The 26,140-nt window shown below is 39.4% G+C and overlaps 1 protein-coding gene and 1 pseudogene across 2 annotated transcripts in view; one reads left to right on the forward strand and one right to left on the reverse strand.

The window, feature by feature from the left end:
- Positions 1-26,140, forward strand: part of CENPI (centromere protein I) — an 87,327-nt gene that overhangs the window by 6,484 nt on the left and 54,703 nt on the right. For both annotated transcript variants that reach the window (XM_037131016.2, XM_037131015.2), the window contains exons 4-5: positions 104-222; positions 4,136-4,243. In XM_037131016.2, the coding sequence (XP_036986911.2) occupies positions 104-222; positions 4,136-4,243 (227 nt within the window). The remainder of the gene's footprint in view (positions 1-103; positions 223-4,135; positions 4,244-26,140) is intronic.
- LOC119038494 (NADH dehydrogenase [ubiquinone] 1 alpha subcomplex subunit 8-like) lies at positions 7,091-7,603 on the reverse strand (annotated as a pseudogene).

The following is a 26,140-nucleotide window of genomic DNA, read 5'->3' on the forward strand; positions in this document are numbered from 1 at the left end:
CAATGTAAAGTGAGATTTTTTTTTAGGACCAAGAGTGAATGATAGTAAGGGAACTATCAAGATACCAAAATGCAGTTTAATTTAGAGTTTGTCTGCTTCCCAGGGAGTGCTGTAAACTCTCAGATATTGAGATGCATGATTCCAGCAACTCTAATATCAGAAGATTCTGTGGTTAAGGCGGTCTCCTGGCTTTGTGCTGGCAAGTGTTGTGGTAGCACCAAGGTAATCTTTTTATTTTTATTTTTTCTTTTTTTAAATTATATTTTATTCATTATGCTATTAGAGTTGTGCCAAGTTCTCCCCCTTTGCTGCCCTCCACCCAGCACCCACCACTCCCTCAGGCAATCCCCACGCCTTTGTTCATGCCCATGGGTCATGAGTATAAGTTCTTCAACTACTCCATTTCTTATACTGTACTTTACATCCCCATGGCTATTCTGTAACTACCTATTTGTATTTCCTAATCCCCTCACCTTGTCACTCATTCCCCTATACCTCCCCCCATTCGGCAACCATCAAAACGCTCCCTATATCCATGATTCTGTTCTTGTTTGCTTAGTCTGTTTTTAGATTCAGTTGTTGATAGATAGTTTATTTTTGGGACTATAAGATGTGCATTTGTACTACATTTATTGCTTCAAAAAACTTTTTTTTCTATTTTCCTCCTCTAAAACCTAGGTGCATCTTATGGTGCAGACCCCAGACACACCTAGGTTTTAAAGGAGGAAAATAGGGGGGAAATTTGAAGCAAAAAATGTGGTAAAAAAAAGTGCGTTTTATACTCCGAAAAATACCGTTGGTATTTATTCCCATGTTATTGTTCAAAGTTTTGATCTTCTTCATTTTCTTAAGTAAGTCCCTTTTACATTTTAAAATCTTTTTTTTTAATTTTTTTTATTTATTTATCTTTAGAGGGGAAGGGAAGGAGAGAGCCAGAGAAACATCAATGTATGGTTGCCTTTCATGCATCCCCTGCTGGGAATTGGCCTGCAGGGAACTGGCCTGCAACCTAGGAATGTGCCCTGACTGGGAATCGAACCGCGATTGTCTGGTTCGCAGGCCCGCACTCAATCCACTGAGCTACACCAGCCAGGGCCCTTTTACATTTTATATAATGGTTTGATGCTGATGAACTCCTTTTGTGTTTTCTTGTCTGAGAAGCTCTTTATCTGCCCTTTGATTCTAAATAATAGCTTTGCTGGGTAGAGCAGTCTTGGCTGTAGGTCCCAGCTTTTCATGACTTTGAATATTTCTTGCCACGCCCTTCTAGCCTGTAAGGTTTCTTTTGACAAATCAGCTGACAGCCTCATGGGAACTCATCTGTAGATAACTACTGCTTTCCTCTTGTAGCTTTTAAGATTCTCTCTTTATCTTTAACCATTAGCATTTTAATTATGATATGTCTTGGAACGGGCCTCTTTGTGTCCATCTTGTTTGGGGCTCTCTGTGTTTCCTGAACTTGCATGGTTTTTTCCCCTCTGCAAGTTTGGAAAGTTTCCTCTCATTATTTTTTCAAATAGAGTTTCTATCCTTTGCTTCTTATCTTCTCCTTCAGGTATCCCTATGATTAAAATGTTGTTGTGTTTAATGTTGTCTTGCAGTTTCCATTTCCTTCACCAAAGTAACGAAGTTTTCTTCTATTATTTTTTAAAATAGTTTTCAGTTTCTTGCTCTTTCTCATTTCCATTCATGCAAATGTTGGAGTGCCAGAAGTGCTCCCAGAGGCTTCTTACACTATACTCATTTTTTTTGGATTCGTTAATCGCCTTGTTGTTCTAATTGGTTGTTTTTTATTTCCTTATGTTCCAAATAATTGATTTGATTCTTGGCTTCATCCACTCTACTGTTGTTTCCCTGCAAACTGTTCTTTATTTCAATTAGTGTATCCTTCATTTCTGACTGGATCTATTTTATGCTGTTGATGTCCTCAAGTTCCTTCAGTATTCTTATAACCATTGTTTTGAACTCTGCATCTTTAGATTGCTTATCTCCATTTTGTTTAGTTTTTTATGCAGTATTTAAAAAATATTTTTATGTATTTATTTTTACAGAGAGGGGAAGGAAGGGAGAAAAAGAGGGAGAGATACATTGATGTGTGAGAGAAACGTCATTCGGTTGCCTATCACAAATGCCCAACTAGGGACCTGACCCACAATCCAGGCATGAACCCTGACTGGTATTTGAACTAGCGATGTTTTGGTTCACAGGCTAGTGCTCAATCCACTGAGCTACACTGGCCTGGGCAGGAATTTTGACCTGTTCTTTCATTTGGGCCATGTTTATTTATCTCCTTACTTTGTCAGCTTCCCTGTATTTGTTTCTATGAATTAGGTAAAGCTGCTATGACTCCCTCTCTTGGTAGCATGGCCTAATGTAGTAGGTGTCCTGTACAGTCCAGTGGCACAGCCTCCCCTATCATCCAAGCTGGGTACTTGAGATGGGCCCTCCATGTGGGCTGAGTACACTCCCCTTTTGTAGTTGAGCCTTGATTGCTGTTGGCAGGTCAATGGGAAGGATTTACCCAGGTCGGTCTGCTGTAAGGATTTACTGTGAACACTGACCACTAACCTTCTCACTTGCAGGGGAATCAGCTGTGCAGGGGCAGGGTGGTGGTTCTGCAGCGTGGTCTGTAGCTGTCCACTGGGTACGCTGGCCCTGGGGTTTCCCAGTTGTTGCAAGCTAAGGTCAGCAATGGTGCGACACTGCCTGAGTTATAAAGCATTCTGAAATGGCTGCTACTTGCGCTGGGATTGCAGATTCCCAGGTGAAGCCAAGCTGTGAATCGAGGCTGACTGCTACTGGTACCAGGCCTTAGCAAGATGTATGGGGGCTTGCAGCTCACTGAGGCTGGCTTTTGCTAGTTTGAGAGGGTTTAGGAAGTTGTGAAGCATGAGCCAAGACCAGTCATTTGTATGAAAAAGTGCTTTGAACAGCTTGGGTAGGCCTGTAATTTGGGTGAAACGGAGTCCCAGGGGATCTCCAGGGTGGGGCATACATTGTTAGCCAGGTTGATGGAATTTTAGATATGACATCTGCCTACTGGCTCTGTGGCTCTGTATGGGGAGGGTTCAGAAAAGAGACAGTGGCCTCTGCCTGCCTTTCTGTCAGAGGGAAGCTGACCCCGGTTCTTGCCTTGATGCGAGACACTTTGGTTCCTCCCTGTATGCCACTGGTGCCTTTTAAGCTGGTAACCTGGTGCTGGAGCTCAGAGGGAATGAGTCTGAGTAGGTGAGTCTGTGTGTGGGTTCTTTAAGAGTAACTGCTTGGGGCTACAGAACTTTTTTCCACTAACACAATCCCTTCTGATTTTTGCATCCAGAAGTTATGGGGACTCATCTTCCTGGCAGTGAAACCCTAGGCTGGGGGACCTGGTGTGGGACTAGGATTCCTCACTCCTGAGATATCCCTCCTGAATTTTTATCTACCACACATGGATGTAAGATAAGCCTGTCCTGTGTCTCTGCCCCTCCTACCAGTCTGGGTGGATGTGGTTTCTTTAATTCTGTAGTTGTCGGACTTCCAATTAACTCTAGTTCTGACAGTTCTGAGTGATGGTTTTTCTATAGTTTAGTTTAATTTTGATGTCATTGTATGAGGAGGTGAGCCATGTTTACCTGTGCTGTCATCTTGACAAGTTATCCAAGGTAATCTTTTTAAACACTTTGATGATAAGTTCTTGAGAACCACTTAAGGACTGGCAAGGAAGAGCCATTTAGAGAGTAATGGCACTGACCTTTTGTGCAAAGCCTAAGGATTTGGAGCATTGTAGCTTGATGCAAGGACTCTGTTCAAACAGAAATGATTACTGAGAGATAAAATCTATTATCCTGCTTTGTGCTAGGCAGGTGTGTACATCCCTTTGGCATTTCTATGACACAATGGAAGAAGAAGAGTTGTCTTGGGCCATACATTAAATACATTGCAACATGTAATCACAAAAAAAATCTCCTAATGTTTTAAGTAAATTTATGATTTTGTGTTGGGCTGCATTCACAGCTATCCTGGGCTGCATGCAGCCTGCAGGCTTTAGGTTGGTCACCCCTGTTAGAGACTTCTGAAACAGCCCTGAGTGGAGAAATAAGTTCTATTGTGCCAGTTATATTTCTCTAAATATAAACATTTTGTCTCTTAATAGATACTTTTTTATCGTTGGCTGGTTGCAATGTATGACTTCATTGATCACAAGGAGAAAATTAACTTGCTCTATGGCTTCTTTTTTGCTTCATTGCAAGATGATGCACTGGTAAGTACAAATTGGACATCATGCATTAATCAAATGGTATGGGCTTATATATTGATGTACCACATGTGTTTCAAAGTGCCACACAATATTTTTTTTTACTTATTTGAAAAGGTGTCCAAGATAGAAAAGTATAAAGAATAACATTACATCCTTGCTCCTATCTCAGATGAACAAATATAATTTTTACCATATTAGCTTTATATCTTTGTTCAAGAAAATAAAATGTTACAAATAGATTAACTCCACATTGGAGGTTTTTTGCAGTGATTGCCATCTTTTCTCTTTTGAACCACTTCCATGGGGTCCTTCGGGTCACTTATTGTATACTTTCTTTTTATTTAATATATTTTATTGATTATGCTATTACAGTTCTCCCATTTCCCTCCCATTATTCCCCTCCACCCTGCACACCCCCTTCCCCCCTTTAGTTCATGTCCATGTGTCACAAGTTCTTTAGCTTCTACATTTCCCACACTACTCTTGCCACCCCCCATTTATTTTCTCCCCACCGTTTATGCTACTTATTCTCAGTACCTTCTCCCTGCTTCTCCTTTTCCCACTCCTGTTGCTAACCCTCCATATGATCTCCATTTCTATGATTCTGCTCTTGATCTAGCTGTCCACTTAGTTTGCTTTTGTTTTTGTCATTGTTTTTGTTTTAGGTATGGTTGTTAATAATTGTGAGTTTGCTGTCATTTTACTATACGTGTTTTTTTATCTTCTTTTTCTTAGATAAGTCCCTTTAACATTTCATAAAATAAAGGCTTGGTGATGATGAACTCCTTGAACTTGACCAGATAACTGAGAAGCACTTTATCTGGCCTTCCATTCTAAATGAAAGCTTTGCTGGATAGAGTAATCTTGGGTGTAGGTTCTTGTCTTTCATGACTTGGAATACTTCTTTCTAGCCCCTTCTAGCCTGCAAGGTTTCTTTTCAGAAATCAGCTGAAAGTCTGATGGGCACTCCTTGGTAGGTGACTGTCCCCTTATCTCTTGCTGCTTCTAGGATTCTCTCCTTCATTTTAATCTTGAGTAATGTAATGATGATGTGCCTTGGTGTGTTCCTCCTTGGGTCCAACTTTGGGACTCTCTGAGCTTCCTGGATTTCTTAGAAGTCTATATCCTTTGCCAGATTGGGGAAGTTCTCCTTTATTATTTGTTCAAATAAGTTTTCCACTCGTGGCTGTTGCTTTTCCCCTTCTGGTACCTCTATAATTCAGATGTTGCAACGTTTAAAGATGTCCTGGAGGTTCCTAAGCCTCTCCTCATTTTTTTGAATTCTTGTTTCTTCATTCTTTTCTGTTTGGTTGTTTCTTTCTTCCTTCTGGTCCACTCCATTGATTTGAGTTCCAGTTTCCTTCCCATCACTATGGGTTCCCTGTGCATTTCCCTTCATTTCACTTATTGTAGCCTTCATTTTTTCATCTAATTTGCAACCAAATTCAACCAATTCTGTGACTATTCTGATCACCAGTGTTTTGAACTGTGCATCTGATAGGTTGGTTATCACTTCGTTGCTTAGTTGTATTTGCTGTGAAGCTTCGATATGTTCTTTCGTTTGGGCCATTTTTTTTTTGTCTTGTCGCACCTATTACATAGGAGGGGCAGAGCCTTTGGTGTTTACCAGGGCCAGGCAGCCCAGTTGCTGGGTTGTGATGCTGTATGTGGGGGCGGGGTTTCAGAGGGAACAATGGGGCTTGCTCTGCTCTCTGGGATTTCAGTCCCTTCTCCACTTCCCCCAAGCAAACTGGGCCTTTCTGGTGCTGACTCCCGGGTGGGTGGGCTTGTGTAAGGTCTAGGACCCTGTGGGTCTCTTCAGTGAACTCTCCTGTGAGGTTGGGAGTCTCTCCTGGCACCTCAACCCCCACAGGTGTTTTCAATTGGTGTTTTGAGGCTTTATTTCCTGGCACCGGGACCCTGGGTTACGTGCTCCCCAGTTTTGCTGGTTTATCTGCGCACGAATGTGGGACTGCCGGGTCAGCCAGCTGCCTTGAATGTAGTGCCTTGCTTCACAGTCGCTACCTCACTGGGTCTTCCTGTTGCCACCCTCCACCTGAGGTCTGCTAGTCACTACCTGCACACCAAGGGTCGACCTACTGCCGTCATGCATGCCCTGGGTGCCTTGTGTGGCTGGTGCCACTGCTTTTTGTGCAGCAACCCCTCTCTGCTTGGCTGCCCAACTCTGCCCTGTCTACTGGTCTGGATGAATGTGTCTATTTTAAATTCTTGGTTGTCCAACTTCCATACAGTTCAATTTTCTGTCAGTTCTGGTTGTTATTTTGTTTCAAAATTGTTGTTGTCCTTATTTTGGTTGTGCAAGGAGGCACAGTGTGTCTACCTATTCCTCCATCTTGACCAGGAGTCCTCTACACTTTCTTTTTAAATTTTTTTATTGGAGAGAGAGAAACATCAATTTGTTGTTTTACTTATTTATGTATTCATTGGTGCTTCTTTTTTTCTTCTTTAAATTTTATAATGGCCAGGAAATGGTATAGAATAACTACCAAGTCACATAAATTATCTGTTAATGTTTGTGATCCCAAAAAGAACTCTATCGGCCCATGCAAACCACATGTGACTTTTCATCCATCGTCATCTTGGCATGTGACTATGTGTGGGCTGTGGACCCATCTTTTTTTTTTAGATTTTATTTATTTATCTTTAGAGGAGAAGGGAAGGAGAGAGGAAGAGAAACATCAATGTATGGTTGCCTCTCGTGCGTCCCCTGCTGGGAACTGGCCTGCAACCCAGGCATGTGCCCTGATTGGGAATTGAACTGTGATCCTCTGGTTCACAGGCCCACACTCAATCCACTGAGCTATACCAGCCAGGGCTGTGGACCCACCATTACATAGTCCAGAAATAAAGGTGGCTGCCATGTTTGTCAGGCTTCAGATCTCCTTTTACCTCTGGGGAGGGCTCAGAACTTGGTCTCGAATGGTAGGGATTCTCGCATAAAAGTCACTCTGTTTTTGCTTTGGTGACCTTGGACAGCTGTCTCAGGTCAGGTTGCACCCAGCCCAGCTTGTCAGTACACACTCATCAAACTTTGCCTACTGTTTACTATAGCAACGTAATAGCTAGAGGCTGAAATAATCCATGCAGGTTCAGTATTCTGTAAAAGGTTCTGCACAGTGATGCTATATCTGCCTGAAGAAGTCAAGAGCACGTTTGACAAGCTTCCTTCCTCTAAATAGTGCTGCAGGTCTTCCCAGCAGTATAGCATGAACTCCTTGTTCCGTTTATTGCACTGAGCTCCATAGTAATGGGCCACAGCTTTAAGCACAGCAGAACTGACTAAACCTCCTGCACTTTTCGATCCTCCAGAGTAAGCAGCTCCACTATTTCTGGCATGATGTTGGTGACGCGAGGCAGCCACGGCTGTGTTACCTCTGTCTCCTTCATTGGTTGCTTGTTGTATGTGCCCTGACTGGGGATTAAACCTGTAACTGTGATGTATCAGGATGACACGCTAACCAACTGAGCTACGTAGCCAGTGTACATTTTCTTGATTAACAATGTAAAATTCTCATGAGAATTAATAAGCAGAGGATTGCTTCTCGTGGGATGCCAGTAGACTGATTTTTTATTAAACAGAATAATTACTCACATTGAAAACCTTAATAACTCTACAAAAGCAATCTACTGTCCACCTGGAAGACTTTCAAGTACTGTCTTTGCAGACCATGAGAACCATTCATTTAATGGAATTCTTCTTGCCTTTTGAGAACAAAATTCATTCATTGATTTTGCTTTTTTTTTAATGGAACAATGAAAATTTATTTTTTGTTGTTTTTCCATCTACTGCTTTTAAAAATATATATTTTCTTGATTATGCTGTTACAGTTGTCTTATTTTTCCCCCTTTTATTCCCCGTTGCCCTGCATATCCCCTCCCACCTGCATTCCCACCTTAGTTCATGTTCATGGGTCGTACATGTAAGTTCTTTGGCTTCTCTATTTCCTGTACTATTCTTAACCTCCGCCTATTTTCAACCTACCATTTATGCTAATTATTCCCTGTTCCTTTTTCCCCATTCTCCTCCTCCCCACTGATAACCCTTCATGTGATCTCCATTTCTGTGATTCTGTTCCTGTTCTATTCGTTTGCTTAGTTTTTATTTTTTAGGTTCAGTTGTTGATAGTTGTGAGTTTGTTATCATTTTACTGTTCATATTTTTGATCTTCCTTTTCTTAGAAGAGTCCCTTTAAGATTTCATAAAATAAGGGCTAGGTGATGCTGAACTCCTTTAACTTGACCTTATCTGGGAAGCACTTTATCTGCCCTTCTATTCTAAATGAAAGCTTTGCTGCATAGAGTAATCTTGGATGTAGGTCCTTGCCTTTCACAACTTCAAAATACTTCTTTCTAGCCCCTTCTTGCCTGCAAGGTTTCTTTTGAGAAATCAGCTGATAGTCTTATGGAAACTCCTTTGTAGGTAACACTCTCCTTTTCTCTTGCAGCTTTGAAGATTCTGTCCTTATCTTTAATCTTGGGTAATGTAATTATGGTGTACGTTGGTATGTGCTTCCTTGGGTCCAACTTCTTTGGGACTCTCTGAACTTCCTGGACTTCCTGGAAATCTATTTCCTATGTCATATGGGGGAAGTTCTCCTTCATTATGTTTTCAAATAACTTTTCAACTTATTTCTCTTCCTCTTCTCCTTCTGGCACTCCTATGGTTTGGATTTAGAGTGCTTAAAGTTGTCCCAGAGGTTCCTATGCCTCTCCTCATCTTTTTGAATTCCGTTTCTTCATTTTCTTCCTGTTTGATGTTTATTTCTTCTTTTTGTTTCAAATCATTGATTTGAGCCCTGGTTTCCTTCCCGTCACTGTTGGTTCCCTGTATATTTTGCTTTTATTTCACTTTGTGTAGCCTTCATTTGTTCCTTCATTTTGTAACTGAGCTTAATCAATTCTGTGAGTGTCCTTATGACCAGTGTTTTGTACTTGGCATCAGATAGGTTTGCTACCTCTTCATCACTTAGTTCTATTTTTGGAGCCTGATCTTTTACTTGAGCCATTTTTTTTTCTCTGTGTGCCTGTTAAGTTTTAAGGAGGTGTAGCCTTAGGTACTCACCAGGGCGGGGCAACCCTCTTGGCTTCATTGTAGCGCTGTCTGTGGGAGAGGGGTCAGAGAAGGAACAATGCTGCTCACTTGCTCTGCTGTAGCCTCACTTTCCAATGAAGTTTCCTGTGAGACTGGGAGTTTCTCCCACCTTCACAACCCCTGCAGTATTTACAGCTAGAGGTTTTGAGTTTTTAGTTTCCTGGTGAGCCAGCCCTTTATCTGCTGAGTGGTCTGCCCCCTTGCTGTGGGTCTGCTCAGCACAAGTACCCATCTCCAACCCCTCCTACTGGTCTGGATGAATGTTTATTTAACTCCTTGGTTTGATTGTTGGAGTTCCATGCAGTTTGATATTCTGGAAGTTCTGGGTTTTTTTTTTTTACTGTTTTTAAATTGGTTGTTATCTTTCTTTTGGTTGTGTGAGGAAGCAAAGTTTCTATTTATGCCACCATCTTGGCTGGAATCCCCCATTTATCAATATTCTCAAAAAAATTTATTGAGCACCTACTATTTTCTGTCCTTATGCTGTCCAGTATGGTAACCACTGATACTATATGATTAGTGAACCCTGGAAATATGGTTAGACCAAACTAAAATGTGCTGTAAGGGTGAAATATACACCACTTTCATTCCCATTTTAGAGACAAGGAGTCTAAGTCACAAAGAAGTCAAATAATTACCCAGGGTCACATGGCTAGAGTGAGGATTCATGGAAAATTATATAATTCTCATTTTAGAGATGAGACAGTTGAGACATGTAGAAGTTAAGTACTTTTGCTAAGGTAAGCCAGCTAGGTCAATGTTGAGCCTCAAACATATTTAAATGTAGTAGAAGAAAAGGTAAGTGCAGTATCATAAATCCTGTGATAGTTTCCATAGGGTTCTATGGGGGTGCAGAGGAGAGGTATCAAAATAAGACTAGGGACCAGAGTTAGAGTTACAGAAATATGTTTTTCAACAAGAAGAGTGATACCTCTCCTGACAATAAGCAAAAAGGATGCATGTTGATGCTAATAAATTTGTGGGTTAGTAAGTGACGCAATTGAGAGAATTCTTGACTACTTGTCTTGGTGATTTTTCAGTTTTTGAGTCAAGTGGGAGGCAAGATCTTCTGTTGAGAATAAGAAGGGAAAACAATATCATGTTTGAAGAGAGTGTAGATGACTTTCTTCAACCTACCTAAGGTTTGGGATGCCTTGGTGACATTCACGACATGTATTGGGATTAAAAGTTGGAGTAGTGATAGGAATTTGTAGCATTGGAGTTGAACATTTCAGGAGGAGATGGTTCAGTGTGCTGACGAGCTTCCATATGACCATGGGTGAATTGTTGAAGTAGAGTAAGGGAGTGAAAGTTATTTGAATTGAAATTTTTTTATCCTTGTAGACTTGTTGTCATTGCCTATCTATCAATTACTGAATGAGGTAATGTTAAAAATCTCCAACTATGAAAACAAAATTGTCAGTTTTTCCTTAAAGTTCTGCCAATTTATGCTATATATATTTTGAGCCTGTTAGGTGAATACACAGTTATAGTTTTCATATTATCCTGATGAATCAAACCTTTTATTGTGTAGTAACCTTTTGTTGTTAGAAATGCTTTTTGTGAGACTTCTGGCCAAGATGGAAGTGCAGGTAGACACACTGTGCCTCCTTGCAAAACCAAAAGGACAACAACAAATTTAAAAACAAAAACAAGCAGAACTGACAGAAAGTAGAACTGCATGGAAATTCGACAACCAAGGAGTTCAAGAAACATTCATCCAGACCGGTAGGAGGGGTGGAGAGGAGCAGCCAGGTAGAGAGGACTCATGAGAAGGCAGTGGCCTGTGGACCTGGGAAGGTGGTGGCTCGTGGACTGAGTAGTCCCACATTTGCATGCAGATACACTGGGAGGAACAACTAGGGAGCAACATAGGCCATGCAACCCAGGATTCCAGTACAGGGAAATAAAGCCTCAGAGTCTCTAACAGAAAACCCCTGTGGGGGGTGTCAGCAGGAGAAACTCCCAGCATCCCAGTAGAGTTTGTTGGAGAGACCCACGGGGTGTTAGAATGTACACAAACCCACCCACCTGGGAATTAGCGCCAGAAGTGCCCAATTTGATTGTAGGTAGCCGGGGAAGTGACTGAAAACTGGCAGAGAGCTGAGCAAGCAGCACTGTTCCCTCTCAGACCCCTCCCCTACTTACAGCATCACAACACAGCGATGTGGGTTGCTCCGCCCCGGTGAACACTTAAGGCTCCACCACTTACTATGTAACAGGCATGCCGAGACCAAAAAAAATGACCCAGATGAAAGAACAGTTAATACAGTTCAAAGCTCCAGAAAAAAATACAACTAAGTGATGAAGAGATAGCCAATCTATCAGATGCACAGTTCAAAACACTAGTTATGAAGATGCTCCAGGAACTCATTGGATACTTCAACAGCATAAAAAAGATCCAGGTATCAGTGAAGGTTGCATTATGTGAAATAAAGAAAAATCGACAGGGAGTCAACAGTGATGGGAAGGAAACCAGGACTCAAATCAAGGGTTTGGAATAAAAGGAAGAAAGAAACATTCAACCAGAATAGAACAAAAAAAACAAGAATTCAAAACAATGAGGAGAAGCATAGGAACCTCCAGAATATCTTTAAACGTTCCAACATCTGAGTCATAGGGGTGGCAGAAGGAGAAGAGGAAGAGCAAGGAATTTAAAAGTTATTTGAAAACATAATGAAGGGGAATGAACTTCCGCAATCTGACAAAGAAAATAGACTTCCAGGAAGCTCAGAGAGTCCCAAAGAGGTTGGACCCAAGGAGGCACACACCGAGGTATATCATAATTACATTACCCAAGATTAAAGATAAGGAGAGAATCTTAAAAGCAGCAAGAGGAAAGGGGAGAGTTATCTACAGAGGGGTACCCACAAGACTATCAGCTGATTTCTGAAAAGAAACCTTGCAGGCAAGAAGGGGCTAGAAAGAAGTATTTTGAAGTCATGAAAGGCAAGGACCTACATCCAGAAATACTCTATCCTGTAAAGCTTTCATTTAGAATAGAAGGGCAGATAAAGTGCTTCCCAGATAAGGTCAAGTTAAAGGAGTTCAGCATCACCTAGCCTTTATTATATGAAATCTTAAAGGAACTCTTCTAAGAAAAGGAAGATCAAACATATGAACAGTAAAATAATAAACTCACAACTATCAACAACTGAACCTAAAAAATAAAAACAAACTCAGCAAACAAGTAGAACAGGAACAGAATCACAGAAATGGAGATCACATGGAGGGTTATCAGTGGGGGAAGTGGGAGCGGAGGAAGATGCAGAGAACAAGTAGCATAAATGGTAGGTAGAAAATAGATGGGGGAAAGTTAAGAATAATATAGGACATGGAGAAGCCAAAGAACTTACATGTACGGCTCATGGACATGAATTAAAGGGTTGGAATGTGGATGGGAGGGGGTGTGCAGGGTGGAGGGGAATAAAGTGGGGAAATGGGACAACTGTAATAGCATAATCAATAAAATATATTTTAAAAGATGTTTTTTGTTATAGTCTATGTTGTCTGATACTGACATTGCTACATTGGCTTTATTTGGCTCGTAGTTGCTTGGTATATTTCTGTCTTTTAGTTTTTTTTTTAAATAATTTTCCCCCACCTATTTTAGATGCCTGTTTTAAATGGCATATAACTAGATTTTATTTTTTAAGTCCTATTAATAATTCTTTGCTTTTTCCTGGAGAACTGGTTTTTTAACCTTTGGAGTGGTTATCGATATAATAGAAAGAGTTTCAAACATCTTATTTTGAACTTTCAGAATGATCTACTATTCTTTTAAAAGATTTTATTTATTTAATTTCAGAGAGAGGTGAAGGAAGGGAGAGAAACATGGATGTGTGGTTGTCTTTCAAATGTCCCCCACTCGGGACCTCACCCAAAACCCAGGCATGTGCCTGGCAACCTTCTAAGTCACAGACCAGCACTCAGTTCACTGAGCCACACCAGCCAGGACTGATCTACTATTTTCTGATACTTTCCCACTGTTTTATTTTAGATCGATTGTGGGTTTCCTCCTATTCTAGTTTTGACATTAACACATTCTATGTGTGTTCTTTAGGTGTTATTGTACCTATTTTAACAAGAAAATTTGGGAGTCTCATGTAAAATATAAAACAGCCTCAGTCTTTTTACTATATTTTTCTTTTTGGAAAAATATTTATATTTTATAAAATATATCAGTTAAGACCCTGGCTTGTGTGACTCAGTGGATTGAGCACTGACCTGCAAACCAAAGGGTCACTTGTTTGATTCCCAGTCAAGGCACATGCCTAGGTTTCAGTCCAGGTCTCCAGTTGGGGGCACAGTAAAAGCAGCCACACATTGATATTTCTCTGCCTCTTTCTCCCTCCCTTTCCTTCTGTCTAAAAACAAAATGAATAAATAAATAAGTAAATAATAAATTTTAAAATGTGTAGCGGTTATGTAATGACTTTATTATTTTGATGAATTAAACATTAGATTTTTTCTCAGTTTTAATTTTTAATGTTTTTTACTTAAAGTCTAAAGGTAACCATTATCTTTATCTTCATCTGGAGTGATACAAGGACCTTAGAATGCTTTAATTCTGATCATACCCTTCTCTAATTTGAGTTAATCTAATCTAATATGTATTATTGTCTGGTTTTAGTTCTTGCTCCCTCTTCTTCATCCTCCTCCACATACACATAAAGTAGATATTATTCTTATCTTCATAGTTGATGTTTGTTTATATTTGCCTACATATTTACCAGTATCTTTGCATCTCAGACCTTCTATCTAGATCATTTTCCTTTTTCTACAAAGTATAACCTTTAAAATATTCTTTTAGTGAGAATCATTTGATATTAAACTCTATGTTTTTGTCTGAAAATGTCTTTACTATGCCTTTGTTCTTGAAGATTGGTTTTGCTGTGTGTGGAAATTTGGGGTGACAGTTAAATTCCCTAGAACATTGGCAATGTTATTCCACAGGTGTCTTTCCATTGTAGACTGAGTCTAATTTTAATCATTCCTTTTTTTCCTCTCTGGATACTTTTTTTTTTTTTAGATTTTATTTATTTATCTTTACAGAGGAAGGGAAGGAGAGAAGGAGAGGAATATCAGTGTATGGTTGCCTCTCGTGAGTCCCTACTGGGAACTGGCCTGCAACCCAGGCATGTGCCCTGACTGGGAATCAAACTGCAATCGTGTGGTTCACAGGCCCATGCTCAATCCACTGAGCTATACCAGCCAGGGCTTTCAGGCCAGTGCTGAACCAGTAGGGACTCACAAGAGGCAACCATATACTGATATTTCTCTCCTTCTCTCCTTCCCTTCCCCTCTAAAGATAAATAAATAAAATCTTGAAAAAACAAACAACAACAAAAAACAACTTTATTGATGTATAATTCATGGCTTTTTAGTTTGTTCACAGATATGTACAACCATGAACATAGTAAATTTTAGAACATTTTAATTACCTCAGAAAACCCATACATTTTATCTATCACCCCTTATCTTTCTATTTAGGGTTTCCTAAGTAACTTATAGTCTCTTTTTTGTCTTTAGAGATTTATTTATTTTGGTAATTTCATATAAATAGAATCATAATATGTGATCTTTTATGACTGGTTTCTTTTACTTAGCATAATGTTTTCAAGCTTTTATCCATGTTGTAGCATGTAGAAGCACTTCATTTTTTAACCTCTTATATTTTTTCTATAACACCAAATTTATCATTTTAAGTATTTTTTTTAATTTTTATTTTATTGATTATGCCATTACAGTTGAAGTTCTATTCCCCCCTTCATTCCCCTCCACCCTGCACCCCTCCACCCCTACCATTCCCCCCTTTAGTTTATGACCATGTGTCTCAAGTTCTTTGTATTCTATATTTCCCATATTATTCTTGCCCTCCCCCTATCTATTTTCTACCTACCATCTATGCTACTTATTTTCTATACCTTCTTCCCCCTTCTCCTTCTCCCACTCCCCTGTTGCTAACCCTTCATGAGGTCTTCATGTCTATGGTTCTGCTCCTGATCTAGCTGTCCTTTTAGCTTGCTTTTGTTTTAGATGTGGTTCTTAATAACTGCACGTTTGGTGTCCTTTCACTATTCATATTTTTTATCATCTTTTTCTTAGGTAAGTCCCTTTAACATTTCATATAATAAGGGCTTGGTGATGATGAACTCCTTGAATTTGATCTTATGTGAGAAGCACTTGATCTGTCCTTCCATTCTAAATGAAAGTTTTGCTGGATAGAGCAATCTTGGTTGTAGGTCTTTGGATTTCATGACTTGGAATACTTCTTTCTAGCCCCTTCTTGCCTCTAAGGTCTCTTTTGAAAAATCCGCTGACAATCTGATGGGAACACCTTTGTAGGTGACTGTCCCCTTATCTCTTGCTGCTTCTAGGATTCTCTCTTTCATTTTAATCTTGGCTAATGTAATGATGATGTGTCTTGGTGTGTTCCTTCTTGGGTCCAACTTCTTTGGGACTCTCTGAGCTTTCTGGATTTCTTGGAAGTCTATTTCCTTTGCCAGATTGGGGAAATTCTCCTTTACTATTTGTTCAAATAAGTTTTCCACTGGTGACTGTTCCTTTCCCCCTTCTGGTACCCCTATAATTCGGATGTTGGAGCGTTTAAAGATGTCCTGGAGGTTCTTAAGTCTCTCTTCATTTTTTTGAATTCTTTTTTCTTCATTCTTTTCTGTTTGGTCATTTTTATCCTCCTTCTGGTCCACTCCTTTGATTTGAGTCCCAGTTTCCTTTCCACAACTATCGGTTTCCTGTGCATTTCCCTTCATTTCAATTAGTTTAGCCTTCATTTGTTCCTCTAATTTGTGACTAAAATCAACCAGTTCTGTGAGCATCCTGATCACCAGTGTTTTGAACTGTGCGTCTGAAAGTTTTGCTATTTCTTCATCATCACCAGTGTTTTGAACTGTGCATCTGAAAGTTTTGCTATTTCTTCATCACTTAGATTTATGGGCTCTGGGGTTTTGAGATCTTCTTGAGCCATTTTTGGTCTGTTCGCACCCATTAAGTATGAGGAGCGGAGCCTTAGGGGTGGGGCGTGGCCTCCAGGGCAGGGTCGCTCAGGTCACTGGGTTGTGATGCTGTATGTGAGGGCAGGGTCAGAGCCGGGAAATGTTGGCAGTCTCTGTTGCCTCGTGTCGCTGGGACCCGCTGGGTCCCGTCTCACTGCCCACTTCCTCGCTGGTCTATCTGCGCAGGAATACGCCAGCACAGTCAACCCCCTGCCCTTCACCCTCGCCGGATCCGCCTGTCGCTCACTGGGTCAGCCCTTTGCAACCCCACGCCTGGGATCCTGGCGCCTGAGTCCTGGGATCCTCACGCCTGAGTCCGTCTGACTGAGTTTTCCTGTGCAATCCCGCTCCACCAGCTGCTGGTTTCGCCCCTCTTACCGGTTAGGCTGAAGAATTCGTTGTTATCGGACTTCCAAAAAGTTCAATTTTCTGTGTTCTGGCTGTGTTTTCTGTTGCTAATATTTTGTTGTCTTTAAACTTGGTTGTGTGAGAAAGCACGGTGTCTCCACCTATGCCTCCATCTTGGCGGAATCCCTCATTTTAAGTATTTTTAAGTGTATAATTCATTGGCATCAAGTATATTCACAATGTTGTAATATCATTACTCTTTCTGGAACTTACTGCCATAAACAGAAACTCTTTATGAATTAAGCAATAACTCCACATTCATTCTCTTCCCAGCCTGTGTAACTTCTAATCTACTTTCTGTCTCTATGAAATTGCTTACTCTAGGTACCTCTTAAAAACTGAATCTTACAATATTTGACCTTATGTGTCTGGCTTCTTTCACTTACCATATCTTCAAGGTTCATCCATGTTTTAGCATGTATTGGAACTTCACTTTTGTGGCTGAATAATATTCCATTGTATGAATATGCCAAGCTTTGTTTATTCATTCATCTGTTAATGGATTCTTGGATTATTTCCACTTTTTGGCTAAAATCAATAATACTACAATGAACATTGGCATACAAGTACATATTCAAGTCCCTGTTTTGAATTCTTTTGCATATATACCTAGGAATGGAATTGCTTTATCATATGGTAATTCTATGTTTAGCATTTTGAGAACCCACCATACTGTTTTCCATGGTGGCTATACCATTTTACCTCCCCATCAGTAGTGTATGACGGTTCCAGTTTTAACACATCTTTACTAACACTTATTTATCTGACGTTCTTTCTCATTATCTCCATCCTAGTGTGTATACAGTGGTATTTCATTGTGGTTTTGATTTGCATTTCTCTAATAATTAGTGATATTAAACATTTTTATTGTTGGGTCTTATTATTATTATTTTATATATAAGTCCCTTACAGATACATGATTTATTTGGGTGGTACAATGAAGCTAGAACCACATTTAACTCTTGAATTGATGTTTTCTCGGTCATATCAGTAGTGTTAATTCAAACTGAGAACCTACATAGGGTCTAGCATGTGGTTTATAAATTCTTGGGAGAAGAATGTACTGTGGTACACAAGAGTGGAAGAATGATGATTAGTATCTGTTTGAATCTCCCTTTTTGAAAAGTTTTTCTTTATTGACTTTTTTAGAGAGAGATGAAGGGACAGAAAAGAGATGAGGGGAGGAGAAACATTGATGAGTAGCCTCTCACATTACCTGAACTGGGGACCAAACCCACAACCTAGGCATGTTTGAAAAAGTATAAATATGTGTTCTATATCTGTGAAATATGTCATTGGTGTTTTAATAGGGATTGTGTTTAATCTAAAACTTGCTTTGGTAGTATGGACATTTTAATGAGGTTAATTCTTCTTGTCTATGAAGATGGCATGTGCTTCCACTTATTTGTGTCTTCTTCAATTTCCTTCATCATTGTTCTGTAGATTTCTGAGGACAGATCTTTTACCTCCTTGGTTAGGTGTATTCTTATGTACTTTATTTTTCTTATTGCTATATGAGATGGGATTTTTTTCCTGTTTTTCGTTTCTGATATTTCATTGTTGGTGTACAAAAGTAACATCAGTTCCTGAATATTGACTTTTTTCCTGCTGTTGTGCCAGATTCACTTATTAGGTTGACTAGTTCTTTGGTGGAGTCTACAGGGTTCTTTATGTACACTATCATGTCATCTGCAAACAGTGACAGCTTTACTTCCTTCTTTCCAATTTGGATGCCTTTTATTTATTTTTTCTTGTTGATTGCTGTGGCTAGGATTTCCAATACTTTGTTGAATAGAAGCGGTGAAAGCAGACAGCGTAGTCTTGTTCCTGATCTTAGGGAGAAAGGTTTTAGTATTTGCCCATTCATTATGATGTTGGCTATATGCTCCTTGTATATGACCTTTATTATGTTGAGGTATGCTCCCTCAACTCCCACTTTCCAGAGTGTTTTTATCATTAATGGGTGCTGTACTTTATCAAATATTTTTTCTGCATCTATTGATATGATCATGTGGTTTTTGTCTTTCCTTTTGTTTATGTGATATATTATATATATTAATTAAAAATACTGTAGCATCCTTCCATCTCTGCAATGAATTCCACTTGGTCATGGTGTATGACCTTTTTAATCTATTGCTGACTGTGGTTTGCCAATATTTTGTTGAGGATTTTAGCCTCTATGTTCATCAACAATATTGGCCTGAAGTTTTCTTTCTTTGTTGTATCTTTATCTGCTTTTGTAATTAGGATGATGCTGGCTTCATAAAAAGTTTGGGAGTCTCCCATTATTTTGGATTTTTTGGGATAGTCTATGAAGGATATGGGTTAGCTCTTCCTTAAATGCTTTGTAGAATTCTCCTGTGAAACCATCTTGTCTAGGGCTTTTGTGTGTCTGGAGTTTTTTGATTACTGCTTCTATTTCTTCTGCTGTTATTGGTCTGTTCAGGCTTTCTGCTGCTTCTTCATTGAGTTTTGGAAGATTGTATTTTTCTAGAAATGTGTCCATTTCACCTAAGTTTTCAAATTTCTTGGCATACAGTTATTGATAGTAATTTCTTACAATCCTTCTATTTCTGTGGTATCAGTTGTAATCTCTCCTCTTTCATTTCTGATTGTGTTTATTTGTGTCCGTTCCCTTCTTTTCTTGATGAGCCTGCTTAAAGGCTTGTTGATTTTATTTATCTTTTCAAATAACCTGCTCCTGGATTCGTTGATTCTTAGGATTGTGCTTTTAGTCTTTATGTTGTTTAATTTTGCTCTGATCTTGGTTATTTCCTTCCTTCTACTTGATCTGGACTGTCTTTGTTGCTGTTTTTTGAGTTCTTGTAGGAGTAGGGTTAGGTTGTTTTTTTGAAATGTTTCTATCTTTTTTAGGTAGGCCTGTATTGCTATGAACTTCCCTCCCAGGATTACCGTTATTGTGTCCCATAGGTTTTGGGTTGTTCTGTGTTCATTGCATTTGTTTCTAGAAACTTTTTCATTACTTTCTTGATTTCATTGTTCTCCCATTCATTGTATAATAATATGTTATTCAGTCTCCATGAATTTGACTGGTTTTGAATTTTTTCCCTTGGTGTTGGTTTCTAGTTTCAAGCCATTATGATCTGAGAAAATGCTTGGTATGATTTCGATTTTCTTGATTTTGTTGAGGCTTGTTTTGTTTCATCATCTGATATGTCTTTGAAAATGTTCTATGCGCATTTGAGAAGGTTGTGTATTTTGCTTCTTTGGGATGAAAGGTTTCATATATATATAAGTTAAGTCCATTTGATCAGTGTTGTTCAGTGCCACGATATCCTTCTTAATTCTTTGTTTAGAAGATCTGTCAATTGTTGACAGTGGTATGTTAAAATCCCCTACTATATGAGTGTTACTGTCTATATCATTCTTGAAGTCCTACAAGATTTTCTTTATTTATTTGGATGCCCCTATGTTGGGTTCATGTATGTTTCCAATCTTTATGTCTTTTTTTAAAAGATTTTATTTATTTATCTTTAGAGAGGAAGGGAAGGATAGGAGAGAAATATCTATGTATAGTTGCCTCTCGTGAGTCCCCTTCTTGGAACCGTGCACGGGCCTGGGAACAGAGACAAGGCAAAACAGGAAAGAAAAAATTTTACTTCATAGCTTAAAAAATAGAGGGGGAAGTATGACAAAGTAAGAGAGGAGAAGTGTGTAGTGTTGGGTTAAAACCAAAATTTAAGTTTATATATATATATTATATATATATATATATATATATATATATATATAATATATACACACACACACATATATATATATACATACATACACACACATATATGTTTATATCTAGTAAGAGAAAACACCACAACAACAAAAAAGTATACATTTATGTATAAAAAATAATATGGTCCTAATTGCAGAAAAATCTCCACCACAGAGACATCAACAACCAATGAACTAAGATTTATATAGGTGGGATGGGAATGAGAGGGCAGAGGGAAAGAGGGAAGAGCTTAAGAGATATTTAGAGGAAAGAGAAGTTATTTTAAGAGGATAGTGGGAAAAGGAATATTAAAAATATGGGATGAAAACCTATCTAAGACAGGGAAAAATTAATGTTTAAAGTAAGAAAGGGAAGGGCAGGGGGAAGACAAGAATGGGCTAGGAGAGGGGAATGGTGAAATTTGAGATTTGAAATTTAAAGATAGTCATTACCTAGAAATAAGATTGAAGAACTGTAGCAACAACCACCTTGTCCACTACCTATGAGCAAAGATTAATAAAGGTGGAGAAAAAACACAGGTATTTTGAGAGTGGCAAAAAGAATGTGAGATGACCAATGACAAGAAAAATGGTTTTGACATGCTGGATGGGGGAGAAATAGTAAGAGTGCAGAGTGGAAATGAGTTGTAGCAAGAGAGAAAACAAAATTGAAATAAAAATAAAAAGGAAGAAGGTGAAATGGGATGAGAAAGGAGGAGCAAAATATGAGAATTGAAATAAACTATAGAGGCACTTCTGCCAAGATGGAGGCATAGGTGGAAGCACTTCACCTTCTCACACAACCAAGTTTTTTTTTAAAATTTTTATTTAATTATTTTTCAAATACATTTTTTTTGTCTATTTCTCCCATCCCACCCCCCCCCGCCCCGTCTCCCCACCTCTCTCCCATTCCCCCCCCCAGTCCTCATCCATGTGTCTTTCATACTTGTTCCTCAAAATCCCTCCCCCTTTTTCCCCTTAAATTCCCTTCCCTCTCCCCTCTGGTCACTGCCCACTTGTTCTCTATTTCAGTGTCTTTGTTTTTATTCTGTTTCCTTGTTTGTTTTATTCTTTAGCTTCCTGTCAAAGGTGAGATCATATGGTATTTGTCCTTCAATGCCTGGCCTACTTCACTCAGCATAATGCTTTCCAGTTCCATCCATGTTGTTGCAAAGGGTAGTAGCTCCTTCTTTGTTTCTGCTGCATAGAATTCCATTGTGTATATGTACCACAATTTTTGGATCCATTCATTTACTGATGGGCACCTAGGTTGCTTCCAACTCTTGGCTATTGTAAATTGTGCTGCTATGAACATTGTGGTGCATAGGTTCTTTGATATTGATGTTTTCGGATTCTTGGGATATAATCCTAGCAGTGGAATTGCTGGGTCAAAAGGCAGGTAGATTTTTATTTTTCTGAGAAAATTCCATACTGGTTTCCATAATGTTTGTACCAGTCTGCAATCCCACCAACAGTGAACTAAGGTCCCATTTTCCCCACAACCTCTCCAACATTTGTTGTTTGTTGCTTTGTTTATGATAGCCATCCTGACTGGTGTAAAGTGGTATCTCATTGTGGTTTTAATTTGCATCTCTCTGACAGCTAATGATATTGAGCATCTCTTCATGTGTCTCTGGATATTCTGTATGTCCTCTTTGGAGAAGTGTCTGTTCAAGTCCTTTTCCCATTTTTTAATTGGGTTAGATGTCTTCCTAAAGTGGAGTCGTGTAAGTTCTTTGTGTATTTTGGAGATTAAACCTTTGTCTGAGGTATCATTGGCAAATATGTTTTCCCATACAGTTGGTTGTCTTTTTAATTTAATACTGTTTTCTTTAGCCATGCAGAAGCTTTTTATTTTGATGAGATCCCATTTGTTTATTCTTTCCTTTATATTCCTTGCTCTAGGGGACATATTGGTAAAAATGTTGCTGCGTGGAATATCTGAGATTTTCTTGCCAATGTTCTCCTCTAGGACTTTAATGGTGTCATGGCTTATATTTAAGTCTTTTATCCACCTTGAATTTATTTTGGTGTATGGTGTAAGTTGGTGCTCAAGTTTCATTTTTTTGCACGTAGCTGTCCAGTTCTCCCAACACCATTTTCTGAAGAGGCTATCTTTACTCCATTTTATGTTATTGCCCTCTTTGTCAAATATTAATTGACTGTAGAGAGTTGGGTTGATTTCTGGGCTCTCTGTTCTGTTCCATTGGTCTATGTGCCTGTTTTTATGCCAGTACCAGGCTGTTTTGATTACAGCGGCCTTGTAATACAGTTTGATATCAGGTATTGTGATCCCTCCTACTTTGTTCTTCTTTCTCAAAAGAGCAGCTGCTATTCGGTGTCATTTATGGTTCCATATAAATTTTTGAAATGTTTGTTCTATGTCTGTGAAATATGCCATTGGTACTTTAAGAGGTATTGCATTGAATCTGTGTATTGCTTTGGGTAGTATGGACATTTTGATGATGTTAATTCTTCCAATCCATGAACAAGGTATATGTTTCCATTTGTTTGTGTCTTCCCTGATTTCTTTCTTCAGTGCTGTGTAGTTTTCTGCATACTGGTCTTTTACCTCCTTGGTTAGGTTTATTCCCAGATACTTTATTTTTCTTTTTGCTATATTGAATGGGATTTTTTCCTTGATTTCTGCTTCTGCTGATTCATTGTTAGTATACAAAAATGCCTTTGATTTCTGGATATTGACTTTGTATCCTGCTGTTTTTCCAAATTCATTAATTAATTCGAGCAGTTTTTGGGTAGAGTCTATAGGATTTTCCATGTACACTATCATGTCATCTGCAAACAGTGACAGTTTTGTTTCCTCCTTTCCTATTTGGATGCCTTTCATTTCCTTTTCCTGTCTGATCGCTGTGGCCAAAACTTCTAATACTATATTGAATAGAAGTGGTGAAAGTGGACATCCTTGTCTTGTTCCTGATCTTAGTGGAAAAGCTTTTAGTTTTTGCCCATTAAGTATGATATTGGCTGTAGGTCTCTCATAAATGGCCTTTATTATATTGAGGAATGCTCCCTTCATTCCCACTTTGCTGAGTGTTTTTATCATAAATGGGTGCTGTACCTTATCAAAAGCTTTTTCTGCATCTATTGATATGATCATGTGGTTTTTGTCTTTGCTTTTGTTTATGTGATGAATTACATTTACTGATTTGCAAATGTTGAACCATCCTTGCATCCCTGGGATGAATCCCACTTGGTCATGGTGTATAATCTTTTGGATATATTGTTGGATGCGATTTGCCAATATTTTGTTGAGGATTTTAGCATCTATGTTCATCAGTGATATTGGCCTGAAGTTTTCTTTCTTTGTTGTATCTCTGTCTGGTTTTGGAATTAGGATGATGCTGGCTTCATAAAAGGAGTTTGGCAGTTTTCCATTCTTTTGGATTTTTTGGAATAGTCTGTGAAGAATGGGCGTTAGCTCTTCCTTAAATGCTTTGTAGAATTCTCCAGTGAACCCATCTGGTCCGGGGCCTTTGCTCAGACAACCAAGTTTAAAAACAACAAAGTTTTAGCAACAAAAACACAGCCAAACCACAGAAAATTGAACTACATGGAAGTCTGACAATAACGAACCCTTCAGCCAAACTGGTAAGAGGGGCAGCGCCAGCAGCAGAGTGGTGTCGGGAAGGAAAGATCCACCAGACCCACCCGGGAGCGCGACCCAGGTGCACCGGCAGCCGTAGGCGGATCTCAGGTATGGAGAAGTGGGGGTGGGGTGGACCCACTGAGGGCGCAAGGCATTGGACCCACTGAGGGCGGACCATAGTCACACATTCATGCGCAGATAAACTGGTGAAGGAGCTAGTGATGGTGAGACGGACCAAGCAGGCCCCAGTGGCAGAGGGAATTGCCACTGTCCCTCTCTGACCCCGCCCCCAAATAACAGTGTCACAAACCAGCGACCTGAGTGGCCCCTCTCTGACCATGCCCTCACATACAGCATCACAAACCAGCGACCTGGGTGGCCCCGCCCTGGCGAACAACTAAGGCTCTGCTCCTCATATGTAACAAGCACAAACAGATCAAAACATGGCTCAAGAACAACTCAGAGCCCCAGAGTCAATAAACCTAAGTGATGAAGAAATAGCAAAACTTTCAGATGCACAGTTGAAAACACTGCTGATCAGGATGCTCACAGAACTGGTTGATTTTAGTCACAAATTAGAGGAACAGATGGAAGCTAAACTAATTGAAATGAATGGAAATATACAGGAAACCAATAGTAATGGAAAGGAAACTGGGACTCAAATCAAAGGAGTGGACCAGAAGGAGGAAAAAAATGACCAAACAGAAAAGGATGAAGAAACAAGAATCCAAACAAATGAGGAGAGGCTTAGGAACCTTTAGGACATCTATAAACTTTCCAACATCTGAATTATAGGGATACCAGAAGGGGAAGAGGAACAGCCACCAGCGGAAAACTTATTTGAACAAATAATAAAGGAGAACTTTCCCAATCTGGCAAAGACAGTAGACTTCCAGGAAATCCAGGAAGCTCAGAGAATCCCAAAGAAGTTGGACCCAAGAAGGAACACACCAAAGCACATCATCATTTCATTAGCCAAGATTCAAATGAAGGAGAGAATCCTAGTAGCTGCAAGAGCTAAGGGGACAGTCACCTACAAAGGAGTTCCCATCAGACTGTCAGTGGATTTCTCAAAAGAGACCTTGCAGGCAAGAAGGGGCTGGAAAGAAGTATTCCAAGTCATGAAATCCAAAGACCTACATCCAAGATTGATCTATCCACCAAACTTTCATTTAGAATGGAAGGGTAGATAAAGTGCTTCTCAGATAAGATCAAATTCAAGGAGTTCATCATCACCAAGCCCTTATTATATGAAATGTTAAAGGGACTTACCAAAGAAAAAGAAGGTAAAAAAGATGAACAGTGAAAGGACAGCAAACTCACAGTTATTAAGGACCACACCTAAAACAAAAGCAAACTAAGAGGACAGCTAGATCAGAAGCAGATCCATAGAAATAAAGATCACATGGAGGGTTAGCAACAGGATAGTGGGAGAAGGAGAAGGGGGCAGAAGGTACAGAAAATAAGTAGCATAGACGGTAGGTAGAAAATAGATAGGGGGGAGGGCAAGTATAATAGGGGAAATATAGAATCTAAAGAACTTGAGACACATGGTCATAAACTAAAGGGGGGAATGGTGGGGGAGGGGTGTTCAGGGTGCAGGGGAATAAGCGTGGGAAATAGGACAACTGTAATGGCATAATTAATGAAGTATATTTAAAAAAAGAAAAAAAGAAATAAACTATAATATCATATCTTATGACTCAATATGCACAAACTTGAAAGACAAGAAGTGAACATTAAAAAACCTATGCAGGATGCCCTGGCTGGAGTGGCTCAGTGGATTGAGCACCAGTCTTTGAACCAAAGGGTTGATGGTTCAATTCTTAGTGAGGTCACATGCCTGAGTTGCAGACCAGGTCCACAGTAGTGGGCGCATGAGAGGCAACCACACATTGATGTTTATCTCCCTGTCTTTCTTCCTCCCTTCACCTTTCTTTGAAAATAAATAAATTAAATATATTAAAAATTGCAGGAGAGAAAATATTGCAAATCATGGAGAAGACCACAATAGGTTTTTTCTTGGT

This window comes from Artibeus jamaicensis, unplaced genomic scaffold (assembly GCF_021234435.1).
Source record: "Artibeus jamaicensis isolate MK-2021 breed Jamaican fruit bat unplaced genomic scaffold, CSHL_Jam_final scaffold_461, whole genome shotgun sequence".
NCBI classification, from domain to species: domain Eukaryota; kingdom Metazoa; phylum Chordata; class Mammalia; order Chiroptera; family Phyllostomidae; genus Artibeus; species Artibeus jamaicensis.